Consider the following 18,175-nt stretch of genomic DNA (forward strand, 5'->3'; position numbering starts at 1 on the left):
GGAGTGTAGGAAGGCTATGGGAGAATGACAAGTAGGAAATAGGAGATAAGAACCAAAGAACAGCACATTCTAGCAATTAGAAGATGCATTCCCCCCCCTGCCACATTTTACCTTCAGAAATTGGGATGCCTCGTACAAATAGTGACATCTTAAAATGATAACATACAGGTTTCTTTTTCGTTTGTGGTAGAATATATGATTATGGTGCACTTTCCAGTCATTGAGCTCATACGATTGAAGACCTTGAATGCTAAGCTGATCTTCACTGTGGAAAGCTGTAGGGAGCCATCCATGATCTTGAGCTGGAGAGTGATGCAACTGTTGTATTTCAGTGAGATGCTTGTGACAGTCACCTAACACTGTGTTAGAGGAAGGGAGACGAATCGAGAGTCTGTGAGTGTTTTGGGACAGTATGATTTGTTTTGCTGTTAAATCATGTGAGAAATAATGAAATCCCGATTCAGGGCAGAGATGGGTGGAGGTGGAGACAAAATGACAGGAGGTGGGCTATTGAGGCAGAACATTGGGAATTGACAGCTGTGTAGGGGCAAGGCTCAAAGGACCAGGAGGCATGGGGGTGGGGAGGGACTCAGAAGTTCAGTAGCTATAAGCTGACATTTTGCCTTACTAATGGCTGGGTTTTTCATATGGGGGAATGCAAGAATCTAAGACCTTTCAGGTCATTCATCTCTTATGGTGGGAGACAGGCTGGGGCAGCATGGTACGGATGAGATTGGGTAGCACACACTCTGTTGCTGGCAAGATGTAGATTCAAGTCTGACCTTTTTATGTAAGTTTAGGCAGAGCACTTAATCCTGTTAAATAACACTTTCCTCATGTATAAAATTAGGCCGATAATGCCCGCTACAGAAGTTTGTTAGGAGAGTTAAAGGCCCTTTTACCACAGCGTCTGGCACCTAATTACACTCAATAAATATTAGCTCTCACTATTAGCTATTTGAATAAGAGAGCTATAAAACGATATGTGAAGCGGCGTGGCTGAAAGTCAGGATTGCAAATATAAAGCGAAGAAGTGCAAGGGTACAGAAAGGAATAGAGGAGCTACATTCTTTAACGAGAGTGATAGGATTTTGAGTTAGACTGGATCTGATCCGCCAGCAGGAAAATTTTCTGTCATCACTTCATCATGGTTAAAGTGGTCCCTGTTCACATAGTATTGCAATCCAGAATCAGCTAGTGGCAGTGATTACTAATTGTTTTATATTTGACACGTAACCATCATGTTTATTCCGGTATGGACTTTTTTTTTTAAACCACAGATAATGTAAAAGAAGGGAGATTCAGCTGGAACTTTTAAATTTATTTTTTGGGGGGTCTGCAGCAAAGGAAGTTTTAGTTAATAGAAGCAAAATAGAAAATACCCGCCCAAAATGATGCCCTCCAGGAATGTTTCCTTGTATTAATATCGCTCAGTAGCAGGCTTCTACCAGGAAATCATTATCATCTCAGCACTGCTGCAAGGAGTTTTGGGTGGTTCAGATTGAAATAGAATAGTACATCTAAACCGTGTATCTGTAATGTGATGGGATGAAGAGCAGAGAAAATGTATAATGTTGTAAATCTCAAAGAGAGAGCAATGGGTTTTCTTAGTGTGTATATTTGTAAGCGACGCTAATTGAATTTGTGCCTAAGATATCAGACGTTATAAGTATCATTAATAACATTTTCTTTAAAATAAGTACCCTTATCCTGCCAGATGTGTTTAGGTAGCAGAGTATTTTGCAGTACCCTTTAAAGTTACTTTATGTATGCTCTTGACATAGATTTTTAAATCAAAAACTAGTTACTTCTGTTGAATTATTTTAAGCAAATTGTGAGCTGGTGTCAGGAGGAAGAAATTTTCGTCTATCCTTCTAGGTTCTTCTGGCTGGTCTAAGAATTAAATTGATATGAGACAGATGAACAGGAGAAAAATCAAACAAAAGTTTAATAACATATATACATGGGAGAGACCCGGGAGAACTGAGACACTTGCCAAAATGGCTGAAACCCTCACCTTAACTACCATCTTCAGTTAAAGACAACAGAGGATGTTGGGGGTAGTGGTTTGGGACCTCAATGGGGGAGGAAGGCTTTTCCATAAAAGCACACGTTTGGTAAACAAGTGTTTACTGGGTCAGGCAGAGACAATGGGGCACAGAGTGGCCTCTGGTCTCCAGGCCCTGCCTAGTTTCGTCACCCCACACCCAGCTGATATCCTTTGCTGATGTCTTTGGTTATAGCTCTATTCGGGGAGCAGACCTTCCATCAAAATTCTTTTAGGCAGTCAGGGAGCAGGTCAGAGTTATTTCCTGAAAGTTTTGGGTCTTGTTTTCAGCTCAAAATAATCCACATGCCAGAGACATTTTTTTTTGGGGGGGGGCAAGTTTTACTCCCCTACGTTCCTATAGCTTTAGTAACTTTATTACATTTCTTTATAGAAACTTTTATCTTTAGGGCACACTGAAATCCAGACTGTCAGCAGCAGGAAGGCAGGGTGTCGACACCTCTGGTTGCCTTGGGTGCTGAGAAGTCTCAGCAGGGACTTGGCTTTTCTGATTTATTTTTAAATGATGCTGTTCTTGAGAGAAGAGGAAATGTGTCTCAGTTCTTCTTAGGTCACCTGAGCCAAAATGTAGCCTTCTTATTTCTTATACCTGCTATATGTTAGATGAGACAGTTACATATCCCATGGAAGGTCCTGACATGGGAAACAGGTTTATTTTTCATTTAGGAAGCTTTCGTGTTTATTGCAGTTTTGCCAGAGATTTTTTTAAGGCAAATTACTGCCTAAGCTCTGCAGACATGCTTATTTTCACTTCTTTTTCAAGTTAATAAACCTATTTTCCTCTGCTTTTCAAAATGATATTATCAGTAAAATGGAAGACTATTTCCCTCTCAGCTCCTTCTGTATTCCTTTCTTCCTTTAGGTCTGTAGTCCTTGCATTGGGTATATAATAGCGTGGCCTGGAGAGCTTTTAAACATAATAATAATAATAATAAAAGCCTGTGCCCGTGGACACATATTCTAACTGAACTATTCTGTAGTAGGTCTGGGCGTCGCCCCACTTGGGTGAACAGAAGACACTTGCGTGGAGAACTTGAGGGGGTTGTATAAGGAGAAATGCGTTGAGATTTGGCTCTGGGGCTCAGTGAGTTAAGGCCATTTTGCTTCTTCCTCTTTCCAAATGAAAAACCCCACAGAGGATCCTCCCTACCCCTGTGACTGGTTCATTCACAGTGTGAAGTTTGTAAAAATCAAAGCGTTTGGGAGCGTGGGAAAAATAAGAGTGTATCGGGTGTGGACTGAAAGAAACAAGCGGCATTCTGCCTGGGGCGACGTCTTTTATGAATTTTGCCACCCTGAAGCTTCTTCCTCGGTGGTTTCTGCTTCTGGTCTATACGTATACATCTCTCACCAAGTTGTGCAGATGTGCCTCTCACCTTCCTATGCCCCTGCGGGAGGAGCCGTAGTGTGCATGAGGACAGATGTCCTCGGAGAGCCAAGCTCTGCCACTCTTTAGTCATGGAGTTAGTTACCTGCATCCAGGGAACAGACTCCTGTAGGGGATTTATTAGCGTGGTTCTCAGAATCAAGACTTGGGAGGGAGGGAGGGAAGTAGGGCTGGGCGGAGGGAGGAGTTGAACTGCAGTGCGGTTGCAACCTAGAAGGGGGCTAACCCTTGCAGATCTGTGGAGCTGGGAAGGCTCTTCAAAGTTGTCCTGGATCAGGGGAGCGGGAGAAGTTTTAAGTCAGCCACTCATTGGCTCTGGGATGCCCCCGAGAAAGAAATAGTACCTTTGGCAAAGTGGCTGTCTTTGTTCTTTTTGCCATTTGCCAACTTTGTAAACGTCCCCGAAGTGAGTGACAGTGTTTAGGAAGAACTTAGCTGAGGAGCATCAGCACCTGGCACTCCCAGTGTTTCGTGGGGTCAGGTAGGAAGTTGACCCGGGTGGCTGCCATGACTTCCCCTAGAGGCCCCCCTTGCCCCACTCACATCCGTTTGCTTCAGGTAATCAGTTCAGGGGGCAGCTCCAACACAACATGTTTGACCTCTTTTCTTGGTGGGATTTACAAGAATGTCAGTAGGATGAACTACAGCCCCTGGTGTTGTAGCCCATCTCCAGGTTACAGCCAGCACTCATCATTTTCCTCTCATCACCCAGCCTGCCTCGGGCTGAGGTTCTTTTGCACTTGTCCTTTTAACATCAGAATGGGGCAAGAGGGTATCAGGAGACAGCCAAGTGCCCAAATGCTAAGCCTGTTCTTCCTGCCTCCATGGTGTAATGGAAGCCCGCACTCTCCTGGTGATTAAGGTCAATTACACCTACCAGGATGGCAATGCTTCTCCTTGTGCATTGGTCCCTTGGTGCGGGGAGTCCAGAGACAAGGCAGAGGATACCATGAACTTGGAGGAATCACCTCGCTCTTGGAATGGAAGCACATGTCTCCAAGCAGGTCAGTAGGAGTGAAGATAACGTGCACATTCCCACTGTAACTCTAGTCCCTGGTCCTGTGTATTCTACCTGCCCCAGGAAGCTGTATGATATTAGAGGAGGCATCTGTCTCCAAATAGTGGGTGTTTTCCTACAGCAAGTGGTAAAGGGCTGAGAGCAGACCGACTCTAGCACTTCCAGCAGTTGAAGTGAGTGTTGCAGCCCTTGGGGTGAAGGGGGGTGGGTTGGGTGACCCACTGTGGATCCCCTAGAGGGGAGTCTCTGGTGTGATAATAACCTCTGAGGTTTGAGATCGTAAATATTTTCTTTCCACTCCTGCTTTCTTTGTTTGCTTTATATTTCCAATCTTTTTATAATAAGCATGTGATAGATGAAAATGTTAATTTTTTGAGCAGACACGCGTTGTTTCTGTGGGGAAAATATAGTAAACCAACACAGTGTCACGGATTCTGTTGCATATAGTTCTTGCATCACCTTAATGTTCTCTCTGCCTCTCTGCCTCTGACCAGTACTAACTTCATGTAAAATATAAGCAGAGCATTTTGTTTTTCTTCGTTTATCTTTCTGGTCCCGGAGGGATGCCTAGAACCTAAGAGCATCCCTGCATCTTGATAATATGAACTGGTTATGTACAGAAAATGCAGTTTACATTCATAATACCTTGTAATTTTGCATCATCAAAACATACTTCCACCTAATAGTCCACAAATTTGCTTCTCACTCTTCTTAGGTTTCCTGAAACATGAATTTTGTGAAAAATAAAATTGTTTGCCCCCACCCCATGGAAAATTGATATAATTTTAAAATGGTTTAAAATTTAAATATAGCTGTTGTTTAAAGTACCACATCCTATTTGGTGGATACGTAAATTATACACTGTGTACTTTTCTCCCTGTATCATTGGTAGTTAGAGGAGGGACAGTTCCCTTTTAAGTAAAATATATAAATAAATCAAAACACTGAGAAAATGTTGTTCAATAATCTTATATAGAAGAAGTTATAAATACAAATGAATTAAAAGTGATTAACTATTATATTTTCAACCGTGATATTATTGACATAAGCAGGTTTCTGTGTGAGGGGTATTATCTGTTTGACCAAAAATTTTCGATCTGGGATGCTGGTTGAAAATTTTGATTCCTGTTTCCAACTCAAAGAGATTCTGATTCAGTAGACTTAAGATAGAGCCCCTAAATTGGCATTTTTAACCAATGTCCCGGGTAATTCTGATGTAAGAGTCCTACATACTACAAAAAATAACAAGTACATTAGCCAAACAGCAGGTTAACATCAGCGAACTATTCTGCAATCTTTTAAATTTTTTTAATTAAGCAGATTACAGAAGGTAGATTGTAAAATATATTTATACTATGATGCCTCTTTTAATATATCACATGCAAAAATTATTCTGTATTATAAACTAGTGGATCCTGTGTGTTTCTCACTCTGACTGTCCATAGAAAGGAATGTATTCCATCATTCAGTAAAGTTTCTTCCTGGACATCAAGTTCTGCCCTTCATTACTAGACTAATCCTACTAATTACTAGCCTTCTTGTCTCAACTTAAATATCTTTTATTTAAAAAGCACTTCTCTGAACCCCTGAGGTTGGTTTGGTTTCCCTGTTATATGATTTCGTAGCCTTCTGTGGGTGCTTTTTTGTGGTCAGCAGAATTGCAGTTGTTTGTTCAACCTGGTGCTCTGACAGTTTGCGCCTCCGTAGATGGTCTCATGACCATGGGGACTATTTAGTTCAATGCCTTAGGCTTGCCTCTGCCACCCTGTCCCTTTCTGTCTTCATACATACACACCTGTACACCTGACCTGTAGGATATACTCCGTACTTATTTTGAATAGATGATTAACAGATGTTGAGTGTCTACATGAAGACAGAAACAGGCCTGATTCAAACTTTATCTTACCAGGACAATCTAGTTTGGGCACCAAGAGTAATGTCAGTTGTATCCCTGTAGTCCAGGTCATAGCTGAAGTGGTGCTTTCAACCTGGTACTTTTAATACCTGCCAAAGGGATACTTTTAACTTGTAACTTTAAAAAAGATGTCAGAAGGGATTAACTAGGCAAACACTAAATACCCAGTGAAGAACATTTGAAACCAAGTTTACCAAATAGATATCACAACTTACAAATACATGTACATAGTTACTGTGAATTTAGAGTCAACGGTCAGCCCTCAAGATCTGACTTGTAAGTTTAAGTGTTGAATGGCCTCGGCGCCGTCTGTTCTCCTCTTGGATGAGCTGCTGTTCTCTGTTCCCCATCCTAGTCTGTGTCATCTGTGACGTTCTGTGTTTCTCCATGTCTTTGTCCACATTGGTCCATCAGGCCACATTGGATGTATATTATCCTTGTATCAGAATTGATAAGTTGGGGTAGGATATTCTCTTTTTTTTATTAATTTTTATTGGAGTATAGTTGCTTTACAGTGTTGTGTTAGTTTCTGCTGTACAGCACAGTGAATCAGTTATACATATATATATATATATATATATGTGCATCTCCAGTCTTTTTTAGATTCCCATCCCATTTAGACCACCACAGAGTACTGAATAGATCCCTGTGCTATACAGTAGGTTCTCATTATTTATCCATTCAATATATAGTAGTGTATATATGTCAATCCCAATCTCCCAACTCATCCCACCCTCCCTTACCCCCTTGGTAACCATAAGTTTGTTTTCTACATCTGTGACTCTATTGCTGCTTTGCAAATAAGTTCATCTGTACCATGTTTCTAGATTCCACATATCAGTGATATTATACGATATTTGTCTTCCTCTTTCTGACTTACTTCACTCTGTATGACGATCTCTAAGTCCATCTATGTCACTGCAGATGGCATTATTTTGTTCCTTTTTATGGCTGAGTAATATTCATTGTATATATGTACCACATCTTCTTTATCCATTCCTCTGTCTATGGACATTTAGGTTGCTTCCATGCCCTGGATATTGTAAATAATGCTGCAATGAACATCAGGGTTCATGCAACCTTTCAAATTTTGGTTTTCTCCAGATACAGTATATGCCCAGGAGTGGGATTGCTGGGTCGTATGGTAGTTATATTTTCAGTTTTTTAAGGAACCTCCATACTGTTGTCCATAGTGGCTGTATCAACTTACATTCCCACCAACAATGCAAGAGGGTTCCCTTTTCTCCACACCCTCTTCAGCATTTATTGTTTGTAGATTTTTTAGATGATGACCATTGTGACTGGTGTGAGGTGATACCTCATTGTAGTTTTGATTTGCATTTCTCTAATAATTAGCGATGTTGAACATCTTTTCATGTGTTTGTTGGCCATCCGTATGTCGTCTTTAGAGAAATGTCTATTTAGATTTTCCATGCGTTTTTTGATTGGGTTGTTTGGTTTTTTTTTGATATTGAGCTGTGTGAGCTATTTATATGTTTTGGAGATTAATCCGTTGTCAGTTGCTTTGTTTGCAAATAGAATATTCTCTTCTTAAATCAGATGAGTGTTGAAGTTTTCTCCCCCAGAAGTAGACTTCAAAATTATACTTCCATTGTTTTAACTGTTACTGTTTCTATTTCTGAACGCACAAGGCCATGCAGTGCAGAAGACTTCAGGAAATACTTTGCAACTACATGATGCTATCATCCTCTGCAACATATATGTGAATGCCTTCTCCAGAATGCCATGTGCAAAACATCTGTGCCCATCTTAAGCATGGCCTCTTCAGAATGCCCTGTACCTCCATGGAGGCCAGTGTCTTCTAGTCTTCCCTGATATTAGGACAGGAAAAGAGTTTTAGACTGGTGACTGCCTACAGACATTCAAAAGAGCTTTCACGTAGGGTTTTCTCCACTGACCCAGTTCTTCTCAACTGATCTGTGGTGAAGGACCAAGTTTTATATTGTTGCTGTTTGTGTGCAAGCTTCTTGGTTTTTAAGAACTCAGGACATACTTCGTTTTGACCTCCTAATAATTTTGCTGCTGCATTAAAAATGAATTGCTTATATTAAAAAATTAAATCCCCCTTTTTTCATTATTATTGTTGGGCTCAAGAGACATTAAATTACTCTGTAAAATGACTGAAAGTTGCTAAGCCCTTCCTCTCAGTTTCCATACTCACCTTGACTTAGACTGATAGCACCCAGTCCCGGGACTGCTCTTTCCATAGCAGTGCTCTGGCCTCCTGTGACATATATTTGCAGAAAAAGCAAATTTTTCTTCCTCCTGCGAAGAAAGCTGAAGCTTTCCAGGAGTTTGCTTTCTAACTGCTTCTGGTTTACGACTTGGCGTTTGGAAGGAAGTGAGCGAGGCAGTAGATGGGAGCCGTGAATCGGAGACACGATGTTCTCACGATTAAATTAGCCCACGAGGAGTTTTGATCAGTAATAATTTGACTCCATGCAGATTTTTTAAGTTGGCTGAAAGTTTTGGATGTGGCCTGGAGGCAGCAACCCGAGAGAAGACAAGAGGGGAGGACAAGTGCTGTGGAGCCTTTAGGGAGTTGCACGTAGCTGTGTGGAATGGAAAATGCTTCTCTGAGCTCCTATCTGTCAGTCCCTGGTGAAAAAGACATGGCTCTTCACGTGAAGCTCCGAGTAACCATGCCTTAGACAGAAATGTAGAACTTTTTCAAACAAAAGCAAGATTTCCCCCACTAAGGAAGGGCAGGTACTTTCATTGTACAGCTCTTTGTGGACTTACATATGGATAGAAAGTGACATTTTACAAAATACTTCCAAATGCATTACTTCATTTTATCCTCACTTCAGGGTTCAAGGCTAGGTGGACATTTAGGATGCTGATCTATAACAAGGGATAAACTGGGATTTAAGTGCGATCAAGGCAGCAAGATAAGCGGAGTGGAGATTCAGCAGCCATACTTCTGGTTGCTTTGCATGGACCTAGCATCTGTACCACCGCTACTCAGTATGTACTGAGACCCCAGAATGTTTATTGCCATTGAGTTAGCGTGAACTTTTCCTGAGGATAAAAATAATCATAGAAGTCCCTCCTTTTTAAAATTTACTATTGGTTAAAAAAAAAAAGAAATGAGATTTTCTTGGCAGTTTTAACCTTACCTAAGTACTTCCTGAATTGTTTCCCTTTCCTTTATTATTCTATGTGTAATAATTAATACCTATACTTCTTAAACCACACATCTTCCTCAAAGATGCTTCACAAGTAAATTGTGTTCCATTACCCTGGACCACAATGATAATTATAAATTAGGAATACTTCAACCAGAAAAAAAAAGTTACTCATACACTTGTTTTCATCTGTAATATTTCTTCAACAGCTTGATAATTACATGGTATCCAGTGGCATGTGGAAAATATCTATTAAAAAGCATAATGAGAAAAGAAAACTTGCATGTAATGTGTATATTCAAGCAGTTTTATTTCTGCTAATTATTGTTTAAATCTGCCCTCTATACTTATAATTTTAACCTTGTACAAGTTTAGCAGAAGTAAAATGCATGAGTTCTAACAATCTGTAATATATTTTTAAACTTAAAAAAACAAGAATCTATAATAAGTAAATCAGTGGTAGAAAATTTACCTTAGAAATCTTTTGCCTAATATTCAGTATAAATCATTCTCAGATGGATTAACATGGTGTTCAAAGGAACATATGCGTATTTTTTGTTTAGCCCTCATTACTCCGTTTCTGTACACAAATGTAGTAGTATAATCATTTTGCATTTTTCTTATTCAAATTGTTCGTTATAGAAAAATTGAATATAACACTATTTCCATCGTATATATTCAGTGAGGATCACAGAGGCTTTTGTGTAGTTTTATATTTTTAGTGTCAAGACTTCCATGATAAACGTTGTCTCTGTCCCAATAGTTTCATCTTATGTCTGTATTCTTTTTTTATGAATAACTATTTTAAAAATTTTTTAACGTCTTTATTGGAGTATAATTGCTTTACAAAGTACAATCCTGACATTATAGTAATTTATCTTTACGAATGACATCCTACTGCAATATCTCAAGTAGTTGTCACAATTGTTCAGTGAAGTCCAAGTACAGGCATTTCTATCTCCATTTTATAGAGGAGGAGAGGAGGGGGGGCTTCCCTGGTGGCGCAGTGGTTGAGAGTCCGCCTGCCGATGCAGGGGACGCGGGTTCGTGCCCCGGTCTGGGAAGATCCCACATGCCGCGGAGCGGCTGGGCCCGTGAGCCATGGCCGCTGAGCCTGCACATCCGGAGCCTGTGCTCCGCAACGGGAGAGGCCACAACAGTGAGAGGCCCGCGTACCGCAAAAAATAAAATAAAATAAAGTAAATAAATATAGAGGAGGGGAACTAGGAGAGTAAAGACAAGATCAGCAGTAAGATCAGATAACAGGCAGAGTTGAAGACGTTCATAGAGGGAAGAAAAGTTGGTCAATATATTGAATTGATTTTTTTTTCCTCAGTCTTTTTTTTTTACCTCAGTCTTTGCTAAATAGAGGAATATTCTCCATTTTCAGACTTTTTAAGCAGATGGATCGCAAGTGCTAGATCAGGTAGTTCATATCAGGCCCTAGTTGATTAAATAAATGTAAGAAAATTGTCGGAACTGCAGTACATTGATCTGTTTTTAGTTTTGCTCTTTACAATCTTAAATGTAAAAAATAAACGGTGGATTAAAAAATTAATCAAGAACATGAGATTCTGCCATCTGAGGACATCCAAGGGTCTATCAAACCCTCCTTAATCACCTGTGTGTGTGTGTGTGTGTGTGAAGTACTGTATAAGACTTAGGAAAACAGGAATAAGAAAGCATCTCTGTCTCTCCAGGGCTCTGCCTCTTGGGGAACACAAAGGTACCAATGCAGAAGTTACCCTGGGCATAGAAAACAAGGTATCTGAACTCTATCTCGGCGGTTCAGAGGATTGGGGAGGACAAACCAGAGATACAGGATGTTGTTTTGTTTAGTTTGTTTTCTTTTTACTTAGTGCTATTAAAACTTAAAAGGATAGAAATTGAAATAAAACAAGCACTCCTGTTTTACAATGTGGATTAAAAATTTACTAAATTCACTGCAACAAATTTTTTATTCAGAATGTGGAATATGGTGATAAAAAGAACCCAGCTCTTAAGGAGTTTATACATTAAAGACGGGATTGGGATTGGGTAGGAAAACAACTAAACCAGATTTTCATTATAAAGCAGAATTAAAAGCATTTTGTCATAGAAATTCAAACAACATGCCATGCGGGAAAACTAGGATTGTTAAGGCTTCAGTAAGAGGGAACTTGGATTAAGTAGAGTTGGTTGTCAGTTGGTGGGTAAGATGATGGAGGACGTGTCTGGAAAAGATGCTCTGCTCAGGCAGTGGTAACTAGACCCACGTGCCTGGGACACAGAGGGCCCTCTGGGATGTGGTAGGAAAGAGAGACTGGGGAGATGGCACATGGCCACATGGAGCCGAGCGCTTAGGATTTGGAGTTAAACCCAGAGCCCATGGGGGGTGTGACACAATTCAGTACACGTTTTGGGGAGATCATTTCTGACGTGCACTATAACAGCCTCGATGATGTGAGTTATTAAAAGTGGAAAATAACTGGGGAGCTTTGTGATAGCCCAAGTGAAAGATCTGAAGATTCCAAGTTAGCATGATTGTTCAGAGGGACTGGAGAATAGGTTGATACGTTAGAGGTAACGAGCGCGTATTCCTTCGAGCAGGGATGATGGAACCATAACAGATGACTAAACAGAATATACTTAGGTGTATGTGAAGTATGCTTTGCATCCTGGCCTGTGTAGGTTATAACTCAGTCCAACAGTTTCATGTTTCTTACATTGTTACCGTACACGGTGCTGGCATAGTGACACTGGATTCGCGTAATACTTAGATCTCCTCCCTGCTTATTCTTTTGCCTTATCATGAGCTGGACTCAGCTAAGAGGGCTGTGCTCCTTACTGTTTGTGCTCATTTGCCAACAACAAAAAACAATTTATATATTTAATGTAAATATTTACTTTGGAGTTACAATAAATATTTCGAAAAGGATTTAGGGACACAGTACAAGTGAGTTTTGTCTGGTGATTAATCAAGATTTTGTTGTTATTGTTTAGATGAATTACAAGATCATGTTTACAAGGATATTGGCAAGTGAAATAGACATAACAACATGAATTCTACTCTGCCCCAAATAGAGTGCAAATCGTTGTTTTTTATTGTGTTTTTCATTTATTACTTATTTGCTCACTTACCATATTGTGGGACCGCAGAATTTTTTTTTCCTGGCCAGAGGTTTTCACTGTGGAGAGTCCTACTCTATTCCATAATCATCATTGATAAAGACTGTGCGTGAGTGTGTGTGTGCATTTGGCGGGGGTAAGGGTGGGGCTACATAGACACGTGTCTTAACTTAAGAATGCCATTCAGTCCTTCTACACTTGCAGCATTTTTCTTTCCTGAGCATGCTTTTTCAGCACAGAAGGATAATAGTTTTTCCTAACAGCATGGGGTTTCACCCCACGTATTAAGGATAGTATCGTGGGTGTAGCCTCACAGATTCAGTGTCTGCATCATCTGATAATTATGTGTGTATCCATCTTGACATTCCAGAGTTGGTCCTCCACTCTTCAACTGCAGATGCTTCCACTAACCTTGCAAGGACACCGAGTCGAGACTCATAGCAGTTTTATGCTCGTGAATTTTAGCAGTGGTTACAAGCCTAGTGATGGTCCCAGCTGAGAGAAAAGTGTCAGTGATGGGGAGGGTGGTAGATTTCGGGGCTCCTGCGATAGATGTGTGGGTGTGTCTGTGTGGGTTGGGGGCGGGCAGTGATGGTGGTGGCAGTTAGAGGTAGAAGAGAAGAATTCTGATCCTTGAAGAAGTGGAAAAACAAGCAGTATGAACCTTGTTTTTTTTTTTTGGTACGCGGGCCTCTCACTGTTGTGGCCTCTCCCGTTGCGGAGCACAGGCTCCGCACGCGCAGGCTCAGCGGCCACGGCTCACGGGCGCCGCCGCTCCGCGGCATGTGGGATCCTCCCCAACCGGGGCACGAACCCGTGTCCCCTGCATCGGCAGGCGGACTCTCAACCACTGCGCCACCAGGGAAGCCCAGTATGAACCTTTTTTACCTTTAAGTTCTTACGCTGTCAGTAATGGAGAACAACTAGCGATACCGCATAACGTCAGATACGGCATCAGAGCTCAGGCTGGAGATCAGTCAGGATTTCATGTACATTCTGTATTGAAAGGAATGCATCCTCTTTCCCTTACCTGAATACCCCAGGAATACATGGTATCCCCACGCTGTGAAGCCAGCAGTCAGTTGATAGGAATTAGTTTAATGAATCATAAGGGCTGGTCCTATAAATGGGAGCCCCTAGTGATATTTAGAGAGATAGCAAACCTTTGATTAAAGACGCAGCCTGTGTATAACTTCTGTATGTTTGTGGTCATCAAGGGCGAGGAGGGGTTGGGAGAATGACTGTGAGAAGTGTGTGTAAGGGGGAATACTTGAGGTATTAGCTGCTGAAAAGCAACTTACTTTCACCTATAATCTGCATTTGTCTCTGGACTCAAGTCTTTGCTCTGTGTTGTTGAATGTGGTTTATTGCTTTTCTGTAACGTCAGGAAAGGTCCCTTCTGGTGCATCATAAAACGTGTTGATGGAAACCCCTGGAACCACTGAGCGTCTTTGAGATTTGGGGAGTGATGAGGTGGGAGTGGTTGTCTGTACCCTTCTGCCCCGAGTTCTCCTTTGTGGCAACTTTAATGTCCTCACCTCACAGGACACAGCTTCTCCCCCAGAGGCAGGATCCCCATTGTGGGGAGCGGAGGATGGGCTTTCCACCAGCCTAATGGTTTTCATTCTTCTAGCTCTGTCATGGAGGGCTGGCAGCGTGACCAGCAAAGTACTTGGTCTGCCTCAGTTTCCTCATCTGTTAAAGGGATAATAAAGTCAGTCAGTGTGAGCGTGGAATGAGTTACTATGTAGAGAACATTAGCAGTAGTTCCTGGCACATAGGAGTGCTCAGTAATTCAAACTATAGTAATTCTTAGCTTGCTTCGTCTTAAATTAGAGGGAGATATGTATGTAATAGTCACCCTGAGAATGACTTAAGAAAATTAAATAATTCATTACATTTCAAGATACAACTTCTCCGTATGCTGGAAAATCATGCTGCAGAGTGTTCCACACTGAACAAAGCTAAAGTAAAACTTGTGCCAGAAGTTAATTTTTTTTGTATCATTTTGTCCTAACTGAAAACTACAGAAACTAAAGGATAAATCAGGTATTTAAGTATTCTGAAGCCGAGTATAAACATAGCTGTTACAGTGCGATGGAAGAATCACTTAGAGTTCGTGGTACAGAAGCAGTATCCTCAACAGCTAAGGATGGAAATGGACTGAGCGTCCACTTGCCTAAGTTTCCCATATCTTATATTTTTTGAACCTTGTCTTTCAAAGAATGCAAACGTAGTTCTGCAGGGCAGTGAACAGCCTTGTTATTTGGTAAATTGGGTATTTGCGTTTGTATTAATTGCAGTCCAGAATCACGGCGGTTATAGAGGATGAAAGATTGTTGAAATTACAGATTGAGCACTGTATTTCTCAGGTTATGAAGTTCAGGGAAATATGTAATTATTTCTGAGTTTCCTCAGGTTCCTCTGTTCAACATAATGTTCTGACATACAGAAGGGACAGTTCCAGATATGAAATGCAAATCAGTAGGGGCTGCCCCTGAGCCGTAGCCGGGGTTAATCATGCAAATCTAATGCTGTTCTTGGTATTTCAAGAAAGGTTTTAGTTGAAGTCTCAGGCACATATTGATTTAAAATTCCTACTTCAGAGAGCAGTGTAATTTTTCTTCTACAGCTTCAAATTTTAAAATATAGAACAGGATTTGGAGATCAATTTAGTGACTGGACATCTATCCATCCTTAATAATCCTGAAAAGTTGTGGGAGTTGGGAGGGAAGGGCACCCTTGAAGGTTGTGGCGATTTCTAAGCAGATTAAAGAATATATTAGATCTAAAGTTACAAATGTTCTATAGCAAGTCCCTTTGCTTGGAATACGATCAAATCAACCAATTATGCATGGTTACTGAATGTCTGCTCTGGTCAAAGAAGATGGCTAAAACTGGCAAGGACAGACCAAATCAAAAATAACACCACAACGAGTTCCTAACTTTGGGAATGGTATAAGATTCCTTTGGAAATGAGACTGTTTACAGGAAGAAATGAAATGTCTTGCTCACAAGTGCAAGCTAACACATTCTAATAGCCGTTTCCGTTGTGCACAAAGTGCGTCCGCTTATGTTTCCAAGAACAGTAAAATTTCATATGCTGCTGCCTGACATAAGAATTATGTTGACATATCTCCATATCGCTGACTCGCTTGTAAGTTAATCTCATCTCACATGAATTTTTCACCAGCTTCACTCTGATGTTGATAAAGGAGATGGTTCCATCAAATACATCTTGTCAGGCGAAGGGGCAAGTTCCATTTTCATTATTGATGAGAACACGGGGGATATTCATGCCACCAAGAGGCTTGACCGCGAGGAGCAGGCCTACTACACCCTCCGCGCCCAGGCGCTGGACCGGCTAACCAACAAGCCCGTGGAGCCCGAGTCGGAGTTCGTCATCAAGATTCAGGACATCAATGACAACGAACCTAAATTCCTGGACGGCCCGTACACTGCTGGAGTTCCCGAAATGTCTCCTGTGGGTAAGTAAAGAGCAAGTTGGTCTTGTACCATCTGATTTTAGGAGGTTTGTATTTAAAATTAAATCACCATGAATACTGGGGAAGAAATCACATTAGCATTTGTGTAGACATTGCCATTTAGTGTGAGGGGAATATTTGAGATGTGTTAGTAGCCAGTATCCAAATTCTGTTTTTTGACACATTATTTTATTGATACGGAAAATTAGGAAATTCTTCCTTTTACACACCTGTCTCAGTGTCTTCAAGAAATTACATAGGTCTTACAATCCCTTTTCAATTTAATATTTAAAATTAAAAAATGATTCAAATTATGCCTAAGAAGTTTAAAAAAAAACACAATAAAATTATCAAACCAAAAAAAAAAATCATTCTAGACACAGCCCTGTGATGATCTATTACTTTTTTTTCCCTTTCTCCCCATGTTAAATTAAGAATTCACTATTCTAAGCATCTCTCTGGGGCCAGGGTATCAGGCAAGGCCAGCAGTGTAGCTAGGCTAATATTAGAATCAGCTGGTCTATTTCCTTACAGAGTATGCCTGAACCTGTAAATGTCCATCCACCTGCCACCACTAATCTTTTTGTGATTTCTCCAGAAATTTAAATGCATGAAAATTTATACTGAATTTATAATAATGGTAAAGTGATACTCAGTGTGAGATATATAAAAGAATAATGAAGGCTGTTTTACTCAAAGGCCTTTTGACGTTGCTCCATTACTGGAAAAATGGAAAGTAAATTACCTTTAGCATATACTGTATTTCAAATACTATTAAACTGTCTTTTAAATTCCACTGATTTAGGTACCTTTGGAATAGTTTTCAGCCAGTATGTAATTTAGGTATGGATGATCTTACAAAATAAAAAAAAAAAAAAATGATGGGGCTGGAATAGAGACCAGTTGATTTATATCTTTTATTTCCTGTTGTTTATAGAAGGGGGAAGTTTATTTAAAATAATATTATATTAAATAATATTATTTAATATATAATATTAATATTATATATTATAATAATATATAATATTAAAATAATAATCGAACTTGTATTTTAACACGTATTTCAACTCAAGTCTTTGATTTGTTTTACTTGATTGATTGATCGTTTTACTTTAAATAAAAGTCATTACGTTCATTCCAGCTTTGGATCCACACATCTGCCATGCTGGGGAGTGGAGTTGCAAAGATGTGTATTACATGTGCTCAATTTAGTGACCCTAAATTTCTGTTCCAGTTAGATTGGAGAGGGAACATTATTTTGGGACCATGGCTCAAGCTGCTAAAGAAATACAACTGAAAATAAGCCAGAGGAATCGATGCTTGCGGACAGGAAAAGTTCTGAGCTGCAGTGGCAGCATCTCACTATAATTATCTTCCGTGTAAATATTTCTTTGACCAAACAGGCTTATTCACACTTTCTCAATACTGTCCACTCCTTCAGAGTGCTTCCTGCTGCTCTTGTTTAATGACAAAAACAACAACGATGATGACACCAGCAGCAACAAGATTTGGGAGGTTTTAGAGAAAAGAGAAGGCACGTTGTCCTCTCCAAAGTAGTGATGTTTAGAAAAACAGGAGGTTTTGAGGTGTGTCGAAGCAATTCAGTTCAGTGCCGTAATTCTCCTGGGCATTTTGGGCATTCTTCATGGGCTTGCTAAGGTTTTCCTTTCCTGTATAGAACCCAGCAGTGCAAATTGGATTACTGTGAGCTTTTTGTTCTAGAGGCTGAATAATGCACTGTAGTTTTGGTTCCAGTGGTACCACTCTGATATCAAACAGCATGATTATTATGTGCATGTGTAAGTTATTTTAGTTATTTGATTCCAACAGGTTCAGAACTTTTTAGAAAATGATTTCTCTGTGTCTTCAGGATTTACTTGACACTAATTGAGGTCACTTCGTTAATATCAAAATTTGAGCTAAGAACAATAAATGTCTACATAAAATGTATCCTATGGACTTATAGTGACAGCTTATCAAAGTGTTTAATTCTAACCAAATAGTTATAATAGCCACTGAATAGTATGGTATATACAACACAAGTT

The 18,175-nt window shown here is 40.2% G+C and overlaps 1 protein-coding gene across 2 annotated transcripts in view; it reads left to right on the forward strand.

The window, feature by feature from the left end:
* The window catches only part of CDH7 (cadherin 7), a 190,546-nt gene that overhangs the window by 106,426 nt on the left and 65,945 nt on the right, over positions 1-18,175 (forward strand). For both annotated transcript variants that reach the window (XM_027118717.1, XM_027118718.1), the window contains one exon: positions 15,839-16,133. In XM_027118717.1, coding sequence (XP_026974518.1) covers positions 15,839-16,133 — 295 coding nt within the window. The remainder of the gene's footprint in view (positions 1-15,838; positions 16,134-18,175) is intronic.

Source organism: Aethalodelphis obliquidens, unplaced genomic scaffold (genome assembly GCF_003676395.1).
Source record: "Aethalodelphis obliquidens isolate GAN/ISIS:26980383/991018 unplaced genomic scaffold, ASM367639v1 scaffold19, whole genome shotgun sequence".
NCBI lineage: Eukaryota > Metazoa > Chordata > Mammalia > Artiodactyla > Delphinidae > Aethalodelphis > Aethalodelphis obliquidens.